This window comes from Mustela nivalis (genome assembly GCF_964662115.1).
Source record: "Mustela nivalis genome assembly, chromosome: 7".
NCBI lineage: Eukaryota > Metazoa > Chordata > Mammalia > Carnivora > Mustelidae > Mustela > Mustela nivalis.
In genome coordinates, this window is record NC_139026.1 from 19,517,470 (window position 1) to 19,541,011 (window position 23,542).

The 23,542-nt window shown below is 38.0% G+C and overlaps 1 protein-coding gene across 7 annotated transcripts in view; it reads right to left on the minus strand.

The window, feature by feature from the left end:
- Positions 1-23,542, minus strand: part of ANO4 (anoctamin 4) — a 461,396-nt gene that overhangs the window by 162,043 nt on the left and 275,811 nt on the right. For all 7 annotated transcript variants that reach the window (XM_082739159.1, XM_082739158.1, XM_082739160.1 and 4 more), the window contains 2 exons: positions 8,932-9,032; positions 4,761-4,805 (listed from right to left, as the gene is read on the minus strand). In XM_082739159.1, coding sequence (XP_082595285.1) covers positions 4,761-4,805; positions 8,932-9,032 — 146 coding nt within the window. The remainder of the gene's footprint in view (positions 1-4,760; positions 4,806-8,931; positions 9,033-23,542) is intronic.

Here is a 23,542-nt window from a genome sequence, read left to right on the forward strand (position 1 = left end):
TTCTGGTTCATGACAGGTCAGATCCGGCGTGGCTGTAAAGAGTTGGCAGCCCAGCACAGGCAGATGGGCACAGACTGCCCATTCTGGTGTGCTGCACCTTCCCAAGCTGTGCCTTGGAAATGTGCTGTGGGAAGGTTCTGCTTGAACCTCTTTGATTTTGGTTCCCTCAGCTGCAAAGGGAAGACTATCCTATTCACCTTAGGAGTGGTGATAATTAAAGGCCACATGCCAAAGGGCTTCACTCCCTGCATACTAAGCCATCAATAGGCCTTTATAAATTACCTGCTGTGTGCAGAGCCCCAACCTGGATGCTGTGGGTATACCCTGAAGAAGACAAGGCCTTTCCCTTGAGCCACCAAGACCCAGGAGGGAGTTTGTACTGACAACTTAATTAGGCTAAATGAAATGAAATAGGCTACTCCAGAGACACCTGCTTTTCCCCAGACCAGAATATTAGAATAGCATCACATTTCTAACAGATTACATTTTCAGGGATGATATACCTAGAGGGAACATACAGATAAACTTTTCTTTCTTTCTTTCTTTCTTTCTTTCTTTCTTTCTTTCTTTCTTTCTTTCTTTCTTTCTTTCTTTCTTCTTTTCTTTTTTTTTTTTTTTTAAAGTGGAGGCACCACACAGAGCCCTACATTGTAATAAATGAAGCCCTCCTGGACTGATAACAGTTAGACAGCAGGAGCCTTGAATTTCTTTTTCCTCTTCTGAGAGCCAAGTCTCCTATATTTATAGCCTCTTCTTGGATAGGAGTTAGGATTCTTTTAGGTCACAAGGCTACTAACTGGGGCACAACCTAAATATCTCATAGCAGATTCCAAAGGCTTTGGAACATTTATATATATTAATTTTTTAATACTAGGATAGAAAATATAAGTCATTTTGTCATTTATCTGTATATGCAACTGATAAGACTACAACTGCTCTGAATGTATCATGTAGCAGGGGCAGCAGACATTTTGCCCAATGACTGCAAAGGATAACATCAGGCAGGTGCATATGGGGGAGTGGACGGAAAAGGAATGAGAAGTAATGAGACATTAGCTACAAACCACTGACCATAATCCAATTTGTTCCTTTGTAATCACATCTTCTACTGACTCTATTTGCAGTATTTGGCAAAGGCAAAAATGGGGGAGGGGGGCAAAAGACGGATGATAAATTCCCTTTCTTTATTGAATAGACAATTTATAAGGCCTATAAATCTTCCCAAAGAGTCAAAGGAGCATTTAATGGACCAAGTACATGATGAAAATAGCATTTAATCGAAAAATATAAATCTGAATTACATGAGTGTATTTTATGGGAGTCAGGTGATTCTCAAAAATAAATATATTTGTGAAAAGATGCTTTATGTCTCTGCCTGCTCAGAAATTTTATAATATAATTTCCCTTGGCTTTAAAGGAGATAAGGTTGTTTCAGGGAGGCTTTTGCAAAGCAATGAAATTATTATTTAAGTGGATGAAACTAAAACCTAAATTGAATATCCATATTTAGTATGACAAGAGAATTTTAGAATACTGAGTCAATGTTTTATTACTGGTGTACAACGAGGACAGCCAGATATAGATATGCCCTTCAATTTGGCCTATCAGAGCTGTCTACAAAGAGATACTTTCCATTGTCTAAATCTGTCCTGAGGTGAAACAAGACTTAAAATAGATACCAAAATTTCTGACAAACTGCACTTTAAAAATGACACCGGACATTGGGCTTCACTAAGGTATACCACTACAGTGATGTGTTAAGCAATGAATGTCTTAAAAGGTAATCTGAATTGATGGGTCATACTACCAGTTAGTTAGGATTTCTCTTCCTTTCATTTGTCTGAGTCTTCCAGTGACTTCCAATGCCCGAATTCTTTTATAGTTATGATTTATGCACTCTTATGGCCTGACTTTTTCAGGCCAAAGATGACTGTTCAGTAAATTGTACTTTCAGTTCAAGAAACAAGGATTTCCCAAACTCCTACTCACTCAAAACCTCTCTGCTGCTCATGGAGAATATGTGATTGGTCCCTTGTCACACAGTCTCCTCTCCTCTGCTTCCTTTTCTTGGCTACTGTTCTTAAGCCTGTCCCTCCTCTATTTTCCTCTGTCTCAAAATTTATGAGGGTAGTATTGATCCCTCATTGCCTCTAATTCATTAGGACCTTCCATCCCCCACCAGCTGTAATCTGGTTTCTATTACCCTCCTCTCTGCAGTCCTCATTCTCAAAACATAGTCCCAGATCAGCTACATTAGCACCATTTAGGATCTTGATAGAGGTGCAAAATATTGTGCCTCATCTCAGAAACTCGTGGAATGGGCTAGATAAGCTGAGTACTAAAAAACCCTGAAGATAATCCCGAGGTCCACTCAACTTTGAGAACCATCTCTCATGGAGACTGCTATCATGGTAGTTATCACTAACTTCTAAATATTAAAAATCGATTCTCATCTCTCAGCCTCCATCAGAAGTTGAAGAACACCCATTTTTATGAGAACTCTTTCCTGGTCCCTTTGACATTGTCCTCCCTTAGGTTGCCTCTTTCTTAAATTATTATTTTTCATTTTCCTTCCATCTCTTCCTGCCTTCTTAATGAGATTTTCCCAGGACTTGCCATTGGCCTTCTTTTTGCATTTTAGTCCTTCCCTGGGGAACTCTATCCACTCCTCTGACTCAAGTCATGACTTCTATACTTCAGACTCCCAAATTGGATTCTCTAGCCTTGCTCTCAATTGCTTTGCCATCAATAGCCTTGTTTTTCTCAATTGCTTTGCCATCATTTCCAGAGGGCCTCAGGACACCTATGTGTCAAAGACCTACTGTGAATTATAATACAAGATTATTAAAACAAAAATCATCATCTTTCTCACCATAGCCATATCTCTTCTGAATTTCCACTCTCCTTTTACCATCAACAATTTTCCAATTCCTTAGATATGGAAACCTCTTTCTCATCCCCCCCCCCATTTCCAAATAATAAGTCTTTTTGCCTATAATTTCACAATCTTTCTCATACATTTTGCCTTTTTGCTCTGTAGATTATTTTTCATCTATCCAGGGAGAACTGTAATCTGAACGTTCTTTGGAGTAAAAACTGAAGGGACAGAGAGATTATGGCTTATTTTAAGGAAGAATTTCCTAAAAGTCAGGTACCCACAGTTGTGTTCTGAAATTCCCTGTCTCCACAGATGTTCAAACATGGGCTGGCTGACCATATAGCAGAGGTTCAGGTATCTGCTGAATGGCTGGTCTTGATGACATTTGATGTCCAATCCAAGTTTGAGATTTATGGTTCCTTTTACACCATTTTCTTTCAAGCCCTCATTGCTTACCCCCCCTCCATAGTGAGGGCAAATGTTTCAGTTCCAAGTCTGTGTCTGACACTTCAGCCACACTGGTTTTTCTATGCTTTTCTTTGTGATCTCCTTTTTCCTCATTCAAATCTTCTTACATGTGTAGCGATTCATTTTCCCATTCACCCCATCTATTATGTGCTAGGTACCAGAAATATAGAATTGGATAAGCCATCCTTGCCTTCACATACCATCCAGGTGGAGAGGTGAACATCAACACCATAGATTAGAGGACAGGTCCAGCAATCTTGTGTTTTAATAAGCCCTCCAGGTTATTCTAATGCTGGTTAAAGTTTGAATACTATAGAGGACTACTGATATAGGCTAATATGTTATCTTGGGATTTTATAGAGGGTCATTATATGACAAGGGACCAATCTAAATCATGGTGAATCCAAATGCCATGGCTACAGTCTAAGCAAAGAAGCACTGCTAAGTAAAGATATTGCACAGGGAAATTTTGGAAAACACATCTTGGTTTCTTTGGATGTCAATTCTTATATCATACTTTATTGAATGTACATGTATTTGAGTAAACCCACTAGAATATGTCAATTACTCTTATATTTTGCACAGCACATAAACAGAGCAAACATAAATCTTAATTCTCACAGAACTGAAAAAAAAGGATTTCCAGAGAAATGCAATGGTCTCCAAATTTAACCATTAGCTCAGCTCAGGGTAAATGATTACATAAGACCAATTAAAATTTTAAAATTAGATTTCCAGTGATCACAATAGAATTGAATTATAGGACATCATTGATGCTTCCCCCTTGTTCCCTAATGTCTCAAAAAATTAAGAAACAAACTTTAGAAAGATACATAGTACATTAAAGGAAATCTTTAGCCAGTAGAATTTTGGGTGGGTGGGGGAGGCTAAAAGAAAAAAAAGGGGGGGTATAAAGGGCTTCTGATAAGGTAATACATCTGCATACTTTATTAACAAAATGTTACTAACATAGGAGGGCCCCACCCATGGGGTGGGCTAGACAGCTATCAGCTTTTTGAGATGTTGATTATCTACACTTCAAGATTTCAAGTTACTTATGGTGGAGGGTGGGATTATGTAGAAAAAAATAACATTCAGACCAAAGATGTGCTGAACATCTGGGTTTTTTGGTAATTTGTCTAAGAGAATAGGCTAAAGACAAAAAGCAGCCCCAACAGAACTGCAGATTGCTGTCCTTCCAAGTGTGGAGAAATCATAGGAAAGATTCTGAGAGAAACATTCCCATCTTGCTTTTTTCTTTTCAGGCTAACCTGAAATAGCGATTTTTGGATTGCCCTTGGAAATCACTTTTGCCATGGGACAAAAGCTCATCCTCCCCAGCTCGTATTCCTTGTCATTGTTGGAACAAACAGGCCAACATATCAAACACATCATGACAAAGCATGCTACTAACCTGCTCATGAACTTGTACTGGCGGGGCAGGTAATAGATTTTTCTCCTGGAAGAACAGCAAAAATGAAGCCAGTCGAGAAGAAAACCCATCGTCAGTTACAGTTTGAACTAGCAAGGAAGGAAAGGAGATTGAAGATAGAAGCCTGTAAGAGGTGAAGAAGAAAAAACTAAAAAGAGATTAACAGTGAGAAATGTAGTGGGAACATAGGGCATGCATTTGAGTCATGAAATCTTATGAAATACTGTCCATTGATATTTCATCTCATTATCATATTTTTTTTTTTTCTTGGTCACTCCTTGCCTACATAGCCAGTGCAGAGCAATGATTTGGGGCAACTAGTATTTGTATGAATTTAGCTGAGGTCAGCTTTTTTTCAAGGAATGAAGAAATGGATTGCCATCTGGCTGGCAACATGCACAACTTAATGGACGTACTATTATATTAGCTAATATTTACAGAGCACTTTAGTTTACAGAACCCTTCTCTCCTTTGATATAGACAAGGTAATATAAAAAGATGTATTTTACAACTAGTATGGGAAGAACACTAATCAGGATCAACATCCTGCTGCAAATAACCACACTAGTGAATACTACCTAAACACTGGCCCTAATATAGGTGAGTTAAGTAGATAAAACAAAGAATCTTGGAGGGGAGTTGGGGAAAATTGGAAGGGGAGGTGAATCATGAGAGATTAGGGACTCTGAAAAACAATCTGAGGGGTTTGAAGTAGCCGGAGGTTGGGAGGTTGGGGTACCAGGTGGTGGGTATCATAGAGGGCACGGATTGCATGGAGCACTGGGTGTGGTGAAAAAATAATGAATACTGTTATGCTGAAAATAAATAAATTTATTTAAAAAATATAAAAAACAAAACAAAACAAAGAATCTTGGAAAAAATCCGTTAAAAGTGAGACTGAGACAAACCGTAAGAAACTCTTAATCTCACAAAACAAACTGAGGTTTGCTGGGGGGAGAGGGGGTGAGGAGAGGGTGGTGGGGTTATGGACATTGGGGATAGTATGTGCTATGGTGAGGGCTGTGAAGTGTGTAAACCTGGCAATTCACAGATCTGTACCCCTGGGGCTAATAATATATTGTATGTTAATAAAAAAATAAAAAATCATAAAAAAATGTGAGACTGTTAAGGATGTGTTGTACTTCTTTATATCTGCATTTTTAAAGCATTCCAGATAAAATTTAGGATGTAATTTGAATGGGGAGCATATGGATTAGATATTTTTAAAAAACTGCAGTCAGCCTTTTCATAGTTAGGGCTTCCACCAATGGAGTAGTAATGAAACTGATGTGGTTTATATGTATTCTGATACTATGGAAAATGAGAAGTCTACATACAACTTTCTTTGTAGATCTGTGAAAACTTAAAAATATATTCATGTTTTTAATAGGTAAAACAATGGAGACAATAAGAAGTAGTGGTTGTTAAGGGTTTGTTCTGGGGTGGGCAGCACAAGGGATGGACAGATGAAATTAGGGCAGTGAAATCATTCTGTGTGATACATAATGGTGGATACAAGATATTATGGATTTCTCAAGACCCACAGAACTATACAACTCAAAGAGTGAACCTTAAACTGAACTATGGACTTTAGATAATAATAATAATACATCAACATTGCTCTATTAATTGGAACAAAGATACCACATTAATGCAACATGGTAACAATAAGGAAACTGTGAATGGAATGAGAAGAGATATATGGGAACACTGTACTCTCAACTCAAATTTCTGTAAACTTAAAAATGCCCTAAAATTAGTCTATTAATTAAAAAGAGTCCATATCCATGGACATACAGGTATTTAAGAAGCAAATTTTGTTTACAACTTCCCATAAGAAATTATGGACATTGGGGAGGGTATGTGCTTGGGTGAGTGCTGTGAAGTGTGTAAACCTGGTGATTCACAGACCTGTACCCCTGGGGATAAAAACATATGTCTATAAAAAATAAAAAATTTTAAAAAAAAGAAAATTATTCTTCAACTTTGTTTCAAACATTATAGGGATAAAAATCCAAGAAGACTAAACCTGGGATTCAAAAGTGTAATCTACAGAAAAAAAATAAATACATATAACATTCTTTGAGGCATCCACATGTAGCCAAACTGATATTTGTACATTTTGTTGAAGTGATATGGCAGAAAAATTCCTCCTTTGGAAATACATAGATCTTCTTAGGCTACAGTTATTTATCTGAAACACTGGATAAAATAATAGCACACACTTTAAATGCATCAGGTTGTAGCTAGTGAAGCTATGCTTAGGTAAAATCACATCAATATTTATGAGAGCAATTAGTGTCCACACATAAACAGTATTGTCTCCTAAAACTGTCTTGCAGAAACACCTACATTTAAAAAGAACATTATTCATAGTTATTGTGGTTATCATTTATTCCCTGGATCACATTCTCTTAATAAGGGAAGTATTAATGTTGCTTGAAGGCAGCACTTCCTTGCTATGTAATGAGCATATAGGAGTGTTAGCTATGATACAGTCAGACCCTTCATATATGATGTGCTTCCAGGTACAAGGAACTTGCTGTGCGTTAACACCGCTCAAGTTTGTACAATCTGCTTGGGTTCTTGGCTTGAAAAGTGTGTTCTGGTAGAAGGTTTTGTGAGATTGCTCAGAGGGATAATGTATCAATTTCACTAAGTTTTACTAATCACACTTACATCAGAATGTAGACTTTTGATTGTTGGCTATAAGATGTTGGTCTGATATATATGACTGTATCTAAGCACAGATTTCATTTTCCTTTTGGCTTTTATGTGTAATATAGCATTAATCCATAGTGGACAGTTATAGCATTGATAAATAACTGGCTTTAATTATAACTATAGTAAATAAGTTTCAATGGAAACTAAATTGATAAATGACTCAAGTGATTTTATATATTTTTTAATTCTTGGATTCTCAGATTTCTTTGTTACATTTTAAATACAAAAATAAACCAAACCCCTCAGATTGGGGGTGGGAGGTTGGGGGAACCAGGTGGTGGGTATTAGAGAGGGTACGGATTGCATGGAGCACTGGGTGTGGTGCAAAAATAATGAATACTGTTGTGCTGAAAATAAATAAATAAATAAATCGAAAGTTCAGAACTATGGTTATCTCAATTCCTTTGAGAATTTTGCCTCAACATAAACAGATGCTAGAAATCCCAGCCTGTATTTTGACTTGGTGTTAGAATATAAAGGCCAATAAACAAAGAAAACAAGATACACCAGGGAGATACATTACAGACCTCCGAATGGAAATTGCCCTTCTCTAAATGGGCCCCTAGCGCCTCTCTGTTTCTATAATTTTCCACAGCTCATTAGGAGGTATATTTTATAATTGGCACCAGTTTGCCTGGTTTCTGTCGTCTGACTTGTTCTTATGGGCAAATTGTGGATCAAAAGTATTTAATTCTTTATTCCCGTTAGAACTGTCCTTGGTACTAAATCCCTCCATCTCCTTTAGAAGATTCCATTATTTACTTTCCATATATCTTGGCATTTATAATTTCAAGTTTAATACTTTAGCAAATGCAGATCACTTTTCCTTAATATTTATGGAAAATATGAATATTCACTATGAGATGAAGGTAAATTAATACTTTAAATAACTAAGCAATCCACATAAAGTATTTTATAATTATCCTTGGGAAAAATACCAATGCTTGTGCTTGTACAGTATTTATGACCCGATTTTTTTAAAATTTAAAAATTTTAAAATTTAAAAATTTAAAAGAATTTAAAAAGTGTATCACATTTTTATGAAATTTCTTGAACTTGCTTTATTAGAAGCAGATTTGAATATCAGTAAAGACCTGCACCATTGATGTCTGGAGTGTGGCCATTCAAAGCAACAATACACAGGGCTTCTGAAAATGGCATTTTGGAAATGAAAATCCTACTTGGAAAAGGCTTCTTTCTCACAGGCACTTGACATATCTACCTACTAAGGACTGAATTAGCCAGGAATTTTCACAAAAAGTCATGAAGTCATTAGAAGTCATGAAGACTTCACGCATTTCCTAGATATTTTAAGAATCCTCTCTAGTACTACTCCAGTCTGCATTTCAGTTTTATTTGTTTCAAGAGAGGAGCATATTAGTTTTACAAGGAAGCAGCGGAGAGTAGGGAAATACATATTTATACCTACCTGAAAGGCATTCTTACATTCATTTGTTCTGCATATCTTCCAAGCACTTCCCATGGGGCATGCAACTTCACAAAGATAATGTCACTATTTATTAGAGAGGACTGAAACAGAAAAAAGAAACTAAATTGAAAAGTATATCCAAGTCTCCTATGGCTTAAATTGAATTGGAACTTAGAACACATGAACCTATATGGAGTTTAAGATTTGGGGCATTCTTCAGCAAAAAATTGGGTCCTTACATGTGCATCTAGTCATTCAAAAAATACACCACTGTGTGTCAGGCACTGGAAACCCAGCTGTGAACAAAAGGGATATGAATGACATTTACATTCTGCAAACTTACAAACAAACAAAAAAAAAATAGGCAAAAGAAGTTTAAAAGAAAGGGATGAATTCAGGTAATGATGAATGTTCTGAAGATAATGAAGTTAATGGGAGAAGTTATAGGGATGGGGTCACACTACTTTGGGCAAGGGGTTCAGAAAAGGCTCCTCTGCAAAGAGGACATACAAATTTGAGACAAAAAGGAGCCAGGACTAGGGGAAAGCATGGGATGAGTGATCTAGGTACAAAGACCCTAAGCTGGGAAATTGCTTGGTGTGTCTGATGTTCTAGGGACACTCCAGCAGGGTGGCTGGAGTGTATACATCATGAAAATTAGCATAAGAGGCTAAAAAGGTGAGGGGAATCAGTCTGTGCAGTGCTTTACCAGCCCCAACAGAACAACTGAACCCTATTTTAGGAACACTGGGAAGTCATTTTGAGTTAGACTTTCAAAGATCACTGTGGCTGCTGCATGGAGAAAATAATGTAAGCAAGGAGAGCTACAGCAAAATCAGAGAGAAAAGATGCTTTCAACCAACCAGGCAAAAGCCAAAAATTGGTGGTGGTGCAGAAGGAGGGACTTGATGTGAGTCTTGACTCGGGGTCAGTGTCAGGGAAGGCTTTTTCAAAGGACTGTGTTCTTTGGCGCAAAACTTCTGCCTCCTCTTGGGCTTTTAATCAATACAACACATAGAGAGGGAAGTAAATGATGACTTTGCATTTTATTTTTTTAAGAGATTTTATTTATTTGAGAGACAGAGAATGAGCAAGAAGCAGCGTAAACGGAGGGAGGGCCAGAGGGAGACGGCCCTCCTTGCTGAGCAGGGAGCCTGACATGGGACTCAATCCCAGGGCTCTGGAATCATGACCTCAACTGAAGGCAGACACTTAACTGACTGAGCCACCAAACCACCAAGGACTTTGCATTTTAAAAACCACCCAACAAGACCAAAAGGACTTCTCCAATTAGATTTTCTTTGGAAGTTATTTCCCAGGAGGAGGGCTGGGTTGTGGAAGGAGGTAGAAGAAAAATGAGAAAACAGTGAGCCAAACCAGCTTAAACCAGCAAAATGGACTATTATTTATCCGTATCGTTTTCACACAGGCTCATTCTGGACTGCATGCCATTTAAATTTTTATAGTATAAGAATGTCAACAGATGTGTTAGGCTTTTGTGATTAACCTCTCCTTGTAACTGTATTCATAAACAGTCCAATAGTTTAACATGCTGGCAAAAATAGAAGCCCAAATTTATGGGGTAAATTTGCACTATAGAGAATTGTTTTTAAATTCCAGATGATGTGCAATTACAATTCATTGCTCAAATTCTCATTCAAAGTCATCTTGCTGGGCTTATAAATATTGTACTTAATTTATAAGAATTCTTCAAGATATTATGAAAATCAAATTGGTATCAACTACAAACTTCCCAGGGACTCTGACAGGACTACATTTCCCAAAAGGAGGAGGACCTGGGCCCAAATCCACCATGGTGAAGAGCACCCTTTGATATTGGTCTAAAAAACCAAACATTCTGGCAATTCAGGCTAAAATGAAGTTGTATATTCTAGCTTGGGACAAGCAGACCTCTGACTGTAAGTCTCCTAAAAACAAGGAAAGTTTCTATTATTCACAGTAAAATCCTCTGGGTCTAGCACAATGCCTGGTCCAGAGGGAGCACACAACTAATACTTTTCTAATTCAGAATATGGTTAGTGAAATGTGAACAGTTAGTCCTGGCCCTGATGAAAGTTGTTTGTCCTGTGAAGCAAGAAGTAACTGCAGATGAAGTGACTCTTAGAACCAACATATCTGGTAACTGCAAATGAGGAGCCCAGCCAGAGCACAGACAAGCTAGTACACACTGAAGATGTAATGGACCAGTGCTGGGTCTCTTTGCATGAACTGGTTTTCTATTTAGTAACTCATTATATCCAATCCTCTCTGTACTGGGTGCTTAGAGCTTTGTAGCCAGGGTGAGTGGGAATGAGCTCACAGGTGTCAGTGTCCATACAGAACATGGAGAAATAGCACATACCCACGAAAATCTCCATCCTGTCCCTTTCATGTATGCAGATGCAGATCTGAGATGGTCTCAGCTTATAAGTTGAGTTTTTTGTACATCAGAAAATATTGACACTTGTTTTCCAATATATAGTATAGTTATCTAAGTTATAAAACAAAAGAAAGACTTCATTTTCTTTAAAAAAAGGATCTTATTGTTTATATTAAAGACATACTTTAGAGTCTGGGAAGGTTTTGTGGCTCTCCCACCTAAAATGTTAATTGTGTAATGGGAATTTAAACTCAGATTTCCACAAGATTCTACATTCACTTGTTCTTTCTTCTCTCATCTTCCTATGATACAAAGAGGGAAACTGCACAAGGAATATGTTAATGTGAATGATTCAAACACTCAACTGAACTATGACTTATAGCAGAATATCATCTTAGGATATACTCTCTCCATGAAATTATTGTAATTGCTAGGTTTACAGAAAGTAAATATAGTAGAAGACAAATCATTTTGTATATCTCCATGAATATATGAAAACATTAAAGAGAAATCATTAAAATATTCTACTTAGGGCACATTTTAAATGCTACAGTTCTGTGCATGGAAAAGCCAAGTTCATTATCTGAACGCACACAAAATCAACTAAAATTCTAATGTGGGACCTCTTCCATTTTCTGCATAAAAGTATAGCTGTTTTGATTTATTCAGCATGATAAAAACAACTTCATTTTGCTTATTTCAATTATAACAATAATTATAAAGCCATCACTTTACTATTATCTTCCAGACCTTTGTAATTTTGGAAGCACTTTGACATTGTTACCTCATTTTACTCCTACATAAACCTTGTAAGAGAGGCTTTTTCTTTCAATTTCTTAGAGGCGGAGAGAGAGAGAGTGGCCAAGCAATTCACTCACAGCCAAACTGAACATTTATCCCAGATACAGTTAACACTCACATCCCTTGGCTCCCTTGTCAATTCTACCTAATAAATTCTGAGGTTTAAATAAATAAATAAATCCATGGCTTTGTACATACATTGAAGATACCTAATTTCTGAACTGTTTATTTATTAGTTTATAAAAAATAAACTGAGTTCTATATCTTAGAAAACAAAGCAACAAAAATGAAGCAATATTAAGCTATTAAGAACGGAAATTTTATTTGAGACAATTAAAAGTTATTTTTATAATCTTGAGAAAATGTTAGCTGAATTCCCTTGGATGACGATGGATGTCTATTCATAGGCTGTGTGTGTGTAACTTATTACTTGCATTCAATTTTTCAAGGAGGAACTGAACTTCAGCCCAGAAAAATAAATATGAAACAGATTACTGCTAATTATATGGCTCATATATCACTCTTTTCTCTACCACTGAATGATTACACTACATTTCTAAATAGGTTTTTCCTCATTATTAAGCATTCCTTTCCACATAAATCCAAGGGTGCAAGTGACAAAGCGAAGAGAAATGAAAATGATTTTTGGAAACAGAGTTTCATTAATATCCCATCCCTTAGGTTAGAAACATGGGAAGAAGAAAACATCCTGAGAAATTAAGAAGTAGAATGGAAACTACCTGCAGTAGAAATAGATAACATTCACAGAAAACATTCCTTCTTTCTTTCCTTCATTCAACAAGATCCTTTCAACACCTTCTAGGCACTTGATGCTAGGAATGCAGGATAATATATGTCCTGGTCCTGGGTATGTCCTGGGTAGGCCATGATTTAGTAAGGGAAATTTACATCAAGCAATAGCAAGGAAAAGAAGAAATATCATGCCATTTTCTAATTCAGGCCATCTCTCTAAGACACATGTATGGATGTACACATATTTACATCTCATGACCCCTGATACCATTGCTGAGAAGGAGATGCTACTGGGGTGACAGGTTTGGAAGTGGGGGATAGAGATAGAGTACAAACTCAGTTTTGGAAATGTTAACTTTCAGTTACCTATGAAAAGATGCCTGTGGGTAGTTAAGATAAATTAGTCTGGAGTGCAGGGGAGCAGTCTGGGCCAGAGATATAAAGCAAGCATGGCCAGGACATAGATGGTATTTAAATCTATGGGATTTGAAGAGGTCACTTTGAGAGCCAGTGCAGGGCTACATGGGTAGTTGAACATCAGAGGTTAATTTAAGAATGCAGCCCCTGCATTTAAATCTTTGGAGTAAATACCTAGTAGTCCAATTTCTGGGTCATAAGGTAAGTCTAATTTTTTGAGGAACCTCCATACTGTTTTCTAGAGTGGCTTCACTAGTTTGCATTCTCACCAGTAGTGTAAGAAGGTACCTGCACCCCGATGTTTATCACAGCAATATCCGCAGTAGCCAACCTATGGAAATAACCCAGATATTTATCTGCAGATGAATGGATAAAGAAAATGTGCTATTTATATATAATGGAGTATTACTCAGCAACCTAAAGGAATGAAATCTTGCCGTTTGCAACAACAAGGATGGAACTATAGGGTATTATACTAAGTGAAATAAGTCAGTCAGAGAAAGACAATTATCATATGGTTTCTTTCATATGTGGAATTTAAGAAACAAAACAGATGAACATAGGGAAAGGGAAGGAAAAATAAAATAAGACAAAATCAGAGAGGGATATAAAGCATAAGAGACTCTTAGCTCTATGAAACAACTGAGGGTTGCTGTGGGGCATGGGGTAACTGAGTAATAGGAATTAAGGAATGTACAGAATGGAATGAGCACTGAGTGTTATATGTAACTGATGAATCATTAAATTCTATCTATGGAACTAAAATTACACTATATGTTAACTATATTGAATTTAAATAAATTCAAAGAGGAAAAAAGCTAAAAAAAAAAGAATGCAGACTCTGAGGTCAGATTATAAATATTCATGTTCTTATGTGTCTCTCTTACTAGCTCTGTGATCTTGGGCAAGCTGTTTAACCTCTCTGTGCCTTAGTTTGTTCAACTGTAATATGGGAAATGATAGCAAAATCTAACTATGGAATCATATTAAATGGCATAATATGGATAAGATGCATAGGTAAAACATGTTAGTTATCATGATCTCCAAGAAGGGCCATGTCATATTGATGATGTTGGGAAGAACACAGCACTCCTAATCATCCAAGTTACAACCTATAAATAAGGAACCAATACCTGAAGAGAATTTTTGACTACAAGTCTAAGTCTGAAGAAACCCACAGAGTCAAGCCCCCAATTCTTGTCTCAGGTGGCTCCATGGCCCCCAGGGTCTCTTACATGTACCTTTAAGAACTTTCATTCATTCAATAAGATTCAACAGACATTCCTTGACTACTACATATCAGATACTCTGCTCAATCTCCAAGTAGACAGAATTTAGAGCAGTAAACAAACATTAAACAACAAATGAACATATGATTTAAAATTATGAGAAGTGACAAAAAGGAAAATATATAATGCTATGGGAGAGAAGAACTGGAGGCCCCTGACTTTAGATTGCCTGGTTGACTTCTGAAGGTATGGCATCTAACCTGAGATCCAAAAGATGAGAAAGTGCTAACCATGGAGAAACCAAATGAAGAGCATTTCAGACAGACGGAACAGCAAGTAGGAAGACATGGAGATTGTACCATAAATTGAAAGACTCAGGTGACTGGACTTTGTAGTGTGAGTTTGGGAGAGTTACCTGAGATGGAGTTAAAGAAAATGGCTATGGACAGATTATGCCTGGCTATGTTCAATAGGGTAAGGAGTTCAGATTTTATTTTGTAAGGTTACTAAGAAGTCACCAATGGGTTAAATGCAGAAGGAGAAGAAAATTTCTTCTTTTATAAAGTGTACTCTGAATGTCCTGTGGAAAAATGTCCCGGAGGGAACACAAGAGTTGGAAGGTCAATAGGAAAGTTATTCCAGTAGGTCAGGTGAGACAAGATGGTAGCTGAAACCAGAAGGTAGATGTAGTGAGGAAAAAATGGGACAGTGCAGATTAATGTGGAGGTAGATTTCAAAGGATTTGGGATTGGTCAAATGAGGAGAGGAAAAAAAAAAAATTCAGTGTCCAGATTAGTATGCATGCTATTTCTTCAGAAATCTGAAGTAAATTTTGTTATTCACATTTCACGGATGAGAGAATTTCACAGGTGAGAGAAGTGGATAGATGGTAGTACAACACAATGAATTAGAAAAGAATCACAGAAAAGTTTCTGTTTACTTTGGGATATGCTATATTTGAGATCCCTGGGAGATATTTACATACAGGTGTGAAGTGGACAAATGAGTATATAAATCTGGCTCAGGGTGGGAGGGGGGAGATGAGACTTATTAACTTGAGAATTACAGACACACCATTGATATTTAAAAGCACAGAACTTGATGAGGTTACCTAAGCAAGTAACAACGATTAGGCACTAGGGCACATCAACATTTAGAAGGTCTGAGAAAGGAGGAAGCAACCATCAAAGAAGGCTAAGAAAGTGCTGCCCGAGAGGTAGATGGGAAACAACAAGAAGAGGGACAAAATGGAAGCTGGGAAGGATGGAGGTTTCTAGAAGGATGACACTCAGGAGCCCTTCCCTCAGCTACCCCAGGCTGCTGCCTGAAGTTGGCCTTACACAGTAGTGCCATTTGTCTCTTCTTTGCTGCTGCAGCTGCCTCTTTGAGCTTGCTGACACTGCTGCTGGCCCTGGCTCTGAAGAGGTTGCAGAGCTCAGGTGGAACTGTGTCCAACAGCGTTCAGCTGGTTTCCTGAAAGGAAGCCAGAAGCTTTCATGAGGAGTTAGAGCTAATTTCAAGGAGGGCACACCAGTACCAAGCCAGGTCTCTCCCAAGTGCCTCTCCCTGCCCTCATGCAAACCAGCAGCAAAGAATGAAGCCCACGAATGGCTCCCTTTTCCCACTGGGGACAGCTGTCAGTCCTCTCAGAGAACTTTGTCAAGGAGTCAGAAGTGACTTGAGTTTGTGCACTGTACCTGGAGTTCCCGGTCTCTGACTGCATGCTCTCCACACTTCTCCCAGGAATTCTCAGGCAAAAACTCCTGATGACCTCCTAGGATTTCTGAGATGGACATGCCGACTGACCTCCACTCTACCTCCATGCCCTCATCACACACACACATATGCTGATTTCAAAGAAAAAGCTCATTGCAATTTGAGTTTCATTTTATATCTGTGATACAGGTCTGAATGAGATCATGATCTTATACACAGTCACACATGGATAGTGTGCGCGCACGTGTGTGTGTGTGTGTGTGTGTGTGTTTACATAAAGGAAATATACCAGAAATCACATTTGCCATAGAAATCTCATTCTGAGAAATCTTTATCCATTTATTTTCATTTCAGGTCCATGTTCACTAATTTGTTTATATTAAAACAGGATGGTGGCAATTCTTAAAAAGTAGCAGGAGAAAGAAAAGTAATTTAAAAGGATTTGGTTAATCACTTATTTACCAAACATTTATTACATGTCTGTTAATCACTAGGTTCGCATTAAGAAAGGGTCATTTGTGTTCTAATGAGGCAACTAACTCTGATGTGCCTTGGCCTACACAAAAAAGGAGAGAGTTCCTATCCATGAGAAACTAGTATCCTAGCCATGAAGAAATAATAACTGCATGTGATCTTCATGGCTAGGAGAATTTGAGGAGAATTATAAAATAAGAAATAAACAAGGCATGACATGTAACCTTTCTCTATATATTGAAAAAAAAATAGAGTAGGAGAACCACATGGTGTAATGGTTAAAAGTCCTGGATTTGGAATCCCTAAGCTTTGGAATCCAAGGTTCAACAGCTAGAAATGCTACCTTAGCTGCTGGTGAGGCTGAGCAAAATATTTCATTCTGTAAGCCTCCATTCTCTCATATGTGAAGTATGAATAACAGAATTTACTTCAGACTTTTTCTGAGGGCTACATGTTTTAATGCATGCAAGTATTTAGTTACTCCCTTGTGCACTAAAGCGCTCTTCAAATGGGGAAGAGGGTATGTGATGCATCATCAAAGACATTTGAAAAATTTTCATAGTTAAAGCTTTGACTGAGGAACAAAAAAGGTCACTTTCTTCTAGCCTGACTTGCAAATTTTGGCCATGAATATATAGTTATGGAACATTAGGAACTGAGAACTGAAGATTGTTCCTCTCCATGGATATCATGGAGTGAATGGTTGGCTCAAGGGAGCCTGCCTCTCTTACTTGCAAGCTCATTAGATTCTGGTTTCGTCTAAAATAAAAAGTAAGATTGGGGTTACGTCTGTACCCAAAAGGAAGAGGGAACAGGTGGAATGAGAAAAATGAAATGGAGGTCTGATTGGAAAGAGTCTCCATAGGTCTAGGACTGTCCACAGCACCCTGAGAAGTCTTGGGGGTTCTACAAGTGGTTGCCAAAGTTAAAAAGGCCCCTTTATCATCTTAGATTAACTGAACTCAAAAGATGACACCAAATCCTTTTTTGTTTGTTTGTTTTAACTTGAAAGAAATGGGCTTAAAAGAGCTGGAACTTAGGACACAAAAGACTAAAGAAGACCAAGGCATACTTTCTAAAAGTATCCAGAAGTATCTTTGGCTTCTCTTGAAAGGTAACCATTGGCCAACAACCAGCTTGGTGGTGCTGTGTAGTGGAAAGAACACATGTGCAGGTCCTGCCACAGCTCTCTCCATTGCACACCAGGATAAATCACTTTGCTCCTCTGACTTTCAGTTCCCCCCTGACCACGCAGAGATAACATGAGCCCTGAGCTGCCAACTTCCAGGGCTGTTTTGAGGCATTGATTGGCATAAGCTGTGAAAGCACATTGAAAACTACACAGTCTTGGCCTTGTCTCTGACTGGACCTTAGATTTGGAAACAGACCTCTTCCCCTCTGCCCTCAGTTTCCTCACCTGCAGAAGGAAGGTCTGGAATCATTCAGTTTGTTCCAAACGTGTGCAGGGGAAGTGCACCTGAAAATCATGGTGCTCTTTGCAGATGACCACGAATCTCATCCTGGGATCTATAATTTAACACTCACTTACTTACACATTCTTGTATTCTACAAAACTTTGCTGAGAGCCTATGAGGTATCAGGAGGAAAGCCATGAATAAAACAGACTGAATCATTATTTCTGTGAATTCTACCAGGGAAAGAGAGACCCTCAGTAAATAGGTATATAATATATCTGATAGTATGCTTTGAAGAAGAAAAAAGAAGGGTAAGGAAATAGAAAGTAATGGTAGGAAGAAGATATTATTTTAGATAGAGCATTATGAATAGGCTTTTTGATAAGGTGACATTTGAGCAGAAGCCTGAAGAAAGTGCATAAGAATGCAGTTTCATTTTCCAGGCAGAGAACATTCCAGGCAGCAAGAAGAGTCAAAGCCAAAAGGCCTGAGGCATAAATATGCCTCACGTTTCATTTTATTGAGCACAAAGGGTCAAATCAGGGTAGTCACTTGCACCTGTTCTGTATCTCCTTAGGCAAATAGCTGGATGTCACTTTCTCATAACTTTACTGGTAGGAAAACAAAGCAAACCCTTAAAATGCTGGGTCAAATAAAAAAGATATTAATTTCAGCAAGGACCTCAGGCCTCTTAACCCACTGAGCCACCCAGGCGCCCCTCAGGCCTCTTGAAGAAAAAGACCACAGTGGTTCAGACCTAAAGACACATACAGATTGAAAGTGAAGGGATAAAAAAGATATTCCGTGTAAATAGAAATGGGAAAAAAAAAAAAGGCAGGATAGCAATCCTTATATAAAAAGACTTTTAAAAAGACTATAAGAAGACACAAAGAAAGGCATTACATAATGATAAAGGGATCAGTCCAACAAGAGGATGTAACAACTGTTAATCTCTATGTACCCAACATAGGAACACCTAAATATATAAAGCAAATATTAACAGACATAAAGGTAAAAATTGAGAGTAGTACAATAATAGTAGGAGATTTTAACACCCCAGTTACATCAGTGAGTAGATCATCCAGACAGAAAAATCAATAAGAAAACAGTGGCTTTGAATGACACATTAGAACAGATGGACGTAAGGGATGTATACTGAACATTCTGTCCAAAAACAGCAGGATACATATTTTTTTTCAAGTGTGTATTGAATATTCTCCAGGATAAATCATGTTAGACCACAAAACAAGTCTCAATAAATTAAGAAGATGGAAATCACACCAAGGATATTTTCTGAGCAAAATGCCAATGCCAGGACTAGAAATCAATCACAAGAAAAAACAAAACAGAAAAAACACAAACATATGGAGGCTAAACAACACATTACTAAACAAACAGTGAAGAAATCAAAGAGGAAATAAAAAAAAATACATGCAGTCAAAAGAAAATGGAAATGTAATTGTCCCAAATCTTTGGGACACAGCAAAAGCAGTTTTGAAAGGGAATTTATTGTGATGCAGGCTTATCTCAAGAAACTAGAAAAATCTCAAACAATCTAACCTTACACATAAAAAAACTAGAAAAAGGAAAAGCCCAAAGTTAGTAGAAGGAAAGTAATAATAAAGATCAGAATAGAGGAGTGCCTGGGTGTTTGGGTTGGTTGAGCATCTGGCTCTTGGTTTTTGCTCAGGTCATGATCTCAGTGCTGTGGGATACAGCCCTGCATCAGGGTCTGCACTCAGCAAGGAGTCTGTTGGAGATTCTCTCTCTCTCTCCTAGTACCCCTGCCCTGCTTGTACTCTCTCTCTCGAATAATAAATAAAATCTTTTAAAGATCGGAGTAGAAATAAATAAAATGGAGAAGAAAACAACAGAAAAGATCAATGAAACCAAGAACTAGTTCTTTGAAAAGATAAAATTGATAAACCTTTAGCCAGATTCATCAAGACAAAAAGAGAGGACTCAAGTATATAAATTTGTCCAACCACTGTGGAAAACAATATGGTGGTTCCTCTAGAAATACCATGCAATCCAATAATTCCACGACTGGGTATTTACCCAGAGAAAATGAAAACACTAATTCAAAAAGATACACACAGCCCTGTGTTTTTTGCAGCATTATTTACAATATCCAAGTTATGGAAGAAACCTAAGTGTCCAACGATAGATGAATGGGTAAAGAAGATGTGGGCTGTGTGTGTGTGTGACCCTATATTATACCCTAGAAGGTATTATGCTAGATGAAATAAGTCAGACACAGAAAGGCAAATGCCATATGATTTCACTTATATATGGAATCTAAAAAACAAAACAGATACAGAATCATAAATACAGAGAACAAATTGGTGGTTGGTGGGGGGAGGATGAAGGGGATAATCAGGTAAAAACATTCAGTTATAAAATAAGTCATGAAGATGAAAAGTACAGCAAAGAGAATACAGTCAATAATATTATAATAACATTCTATGGTGACAGATAGTAACTACACTTATGGTGAACGCAGAATAATGTATAGAGTTGTCAAATCACTATGTTGCACACCTGAAACTAATATAACATTATATGTCAACTAGAGTTCAATTAAAAAAAAAACAAACAGTGGTAGAGGTGGGAACAGTTACATAGTGCTACCACATGCTAGGAAATATTTTTAGGGTTTTGCACACATTAAATAATATAACCTTCACCAAACCCTATGAGGCAAGCATTACTGTTATCCTGATTTGTTGCACACAAGAAACCAAAGCACAAAGAGGTAGAGTGCCTTTGCTAAGGTCACAGCGTAAGTAAGAAGTGGAGCCTAGGTTGTCATCCAGGCAGCTGGACTAAGGAGAGCTGGGGCTCATGTGAATGTATTTTCTCATGGATTCAAGTCCAATGTCATTTTATTTTTTGGAAAAAATGCTTAGAGACACATTGGAATCCAGCGAATAGTGCATACAGTTCCCTCTATACATCTTAAAATGAATGTAAGGCCAATAGTAAAAACAAATATGAGGGGCGCCTGGGTGGCTCAGTGGGTTGAGACGCTGCCTTCGGCTCAGGTCATGATCCCAGGGTCCTGGGATCGAGCCCCGCATCGGGCTCTCTGCTCAGCAGGGAGCCTGCTTCCTCCTCTCTCTCTGCCTGCCTCTCTGCCTGTTTGTGATCTCTCTCTGTCAAATAAATAAATAAAATCTTTAAAAAAAACAAAAACAAAAACAAATATGAAACCCAGTTCTTCCCCTCACGATGTATATTTCTGGGCACATTACTTAGCTCATGAGCCTCCATCTCCTCATTTGTAAAATGGGGATAACAATAAACACCTTGCAAGGTTGTTCTAAAACTGATATGGTTGTGCTGTAAATGGTTGAATAAGGATTTCTTCTTGCTCCTAGAGTTCCTGAATGCTTGGTGGACATTCTGCTAACCCCTAGCTGATGCTATAAGTTCTTGATGGATCAGTAATCTATGCTCTGAAACTGATGGAGAATTGTACATTTCTGGAGGGGTGAAGGGCTGGAGGTAATCACCAAGCAATTTCTGCTCCTCTCAGCTGGTCTGGCATCTAGCCAGCTGTGTGTCATGCCATCTAGCTACTTGCACTTTTCTGAGCTCCCATTTTCTCTGAAAAATAAGGGCATACATATCTAAGGAGATTTTTTTTTCCTTTTTTGCATTTTTTTTATACTTTATTTCCTTACAGACACAGGAGAATTTGTGAGTGTACTTCAAAAAGGCTCTTCAGCTGATTATGATGTAATTCTCTCTCTACAACTCATGCACATACACACTGTCACTATGCCCTGATGGAGAGAAACCTCTGAGGTACTGTACTCCTAAATGGCCTCAATGTTCATTCCCCAAGAATGATGTTAGAATCAGCAACAGGAAATATATGTGTGAAAGGACTGCTCATTCCTCCTCAGCAGACCTTTAAATGGGGTTGTCCATTTCATGCTCTAGTCTCATCTCCTTGTTTCCCTGGATGATCTCATCCCTTCCCAATGGCTTTCAATGTCACCTATCATACAAAACCTTCCACATTCTTATCTCTGGCCCAGACCACTCTTCAGAGTTCCAGATCAGCCTAGCCAATGATCACCATGATACCTGCCCTTGGCTGTCTCATTGGCACATAAGATCCATAAAATGGATCCACTTCTCTGGCAAAACTGTTCCTCTCCTGAGTATCCCTAGATTCAGGAAATGGTAAAGCCACCCATCAAACTGTTCAAGTACAGGAGTTGTCTTTGACTCCTTCCTTACCCCACATAAAATTACTCACCATGTCTTATTTATTCTCCCTCTTTAAATGCCTTTGAATCTGCCCACTTCTCTCCATCTCCACTGCCACCGTCCTCCTTTGAGCCACCATCATCTATCTCCTCAAAGACTGCAACAGCCTCTTAGGGGGGCTCATTCCAATTCCATTCTTTTTTTTTTTTTTTCCCCCTTCCCACTTCCATTCCTCCTTGTGTATTCTCACTGGCATCAGAAATGCCTTTAAAAATGCATTGTGATCCATGGTTTCCCATGGCTCTCCAGAAAATCACTAAAGTGGTTATTTAGTGCCACTCTTTCTTTCTCTACATTCCCAGTCACATGGGCCTTTCTTCTTTCTTCATCACCAAGCTTCTGATAGTCTCAGGGTTTTCTCATATGCTATTTTCTCTGCCTGATAGATTCCAACTCTTTCAGGTATCAAGTTGTTTGGTGGGTAGAATTTTAATATTATTTCCAAGATTCCCACCCTCCCAATGTACTCATCTGGCATAAACTCCTCTCCTTGAGGGTGTGTGGAACTTATAAATATGAGGAGCTATCACTTCAGGGATAAAAATACTGATCTACTGACTTTAAGTTAATCACTACCACAGATTATCCTCAAGATCAGAGAGATTTTTCTGCTGGTTTTGAGGAAGTGAGATACTGTGTTTAAGAGGGTCTATGATGGGAAGGAATCATGTGTGGTTGAGAGAAGTCCCTCAGAAAATGGGGGTGCTGGTCCTACAACCTCTAGAAATTAAATTCTGCTAAAAACCATAAGAGAATCGTAAGGTCCAGAAAGGAATGCAGCCTGGTTGACACCTGATGTCAGTCTTATGGGATCCTGATCAAAAGACCCTGTTGAATTATACCTGGACTCCTGACACCTGCAGAAACTATGAAAGCATAAACATAGGTTATTTAAATTCTTTTAAATTTGAGGTAATCTTTTTATGCAGCAATATAAAACCAATACAGGTCACATTTCAATGAGTTAATTCTGTAATTACATATTACCCTGTTGTCTCTAGGAAACTGTTCATCTTTTCTACAGCTGTATTCCCAATATACAGTATGTTACTTAGCACATAGTCATTGAAAGTGAATGTTCCCTAAATTAATTTATGAACATCTTGGGATCTAAACTACAAGTGGCTTTTTCACGTTGTTGATTA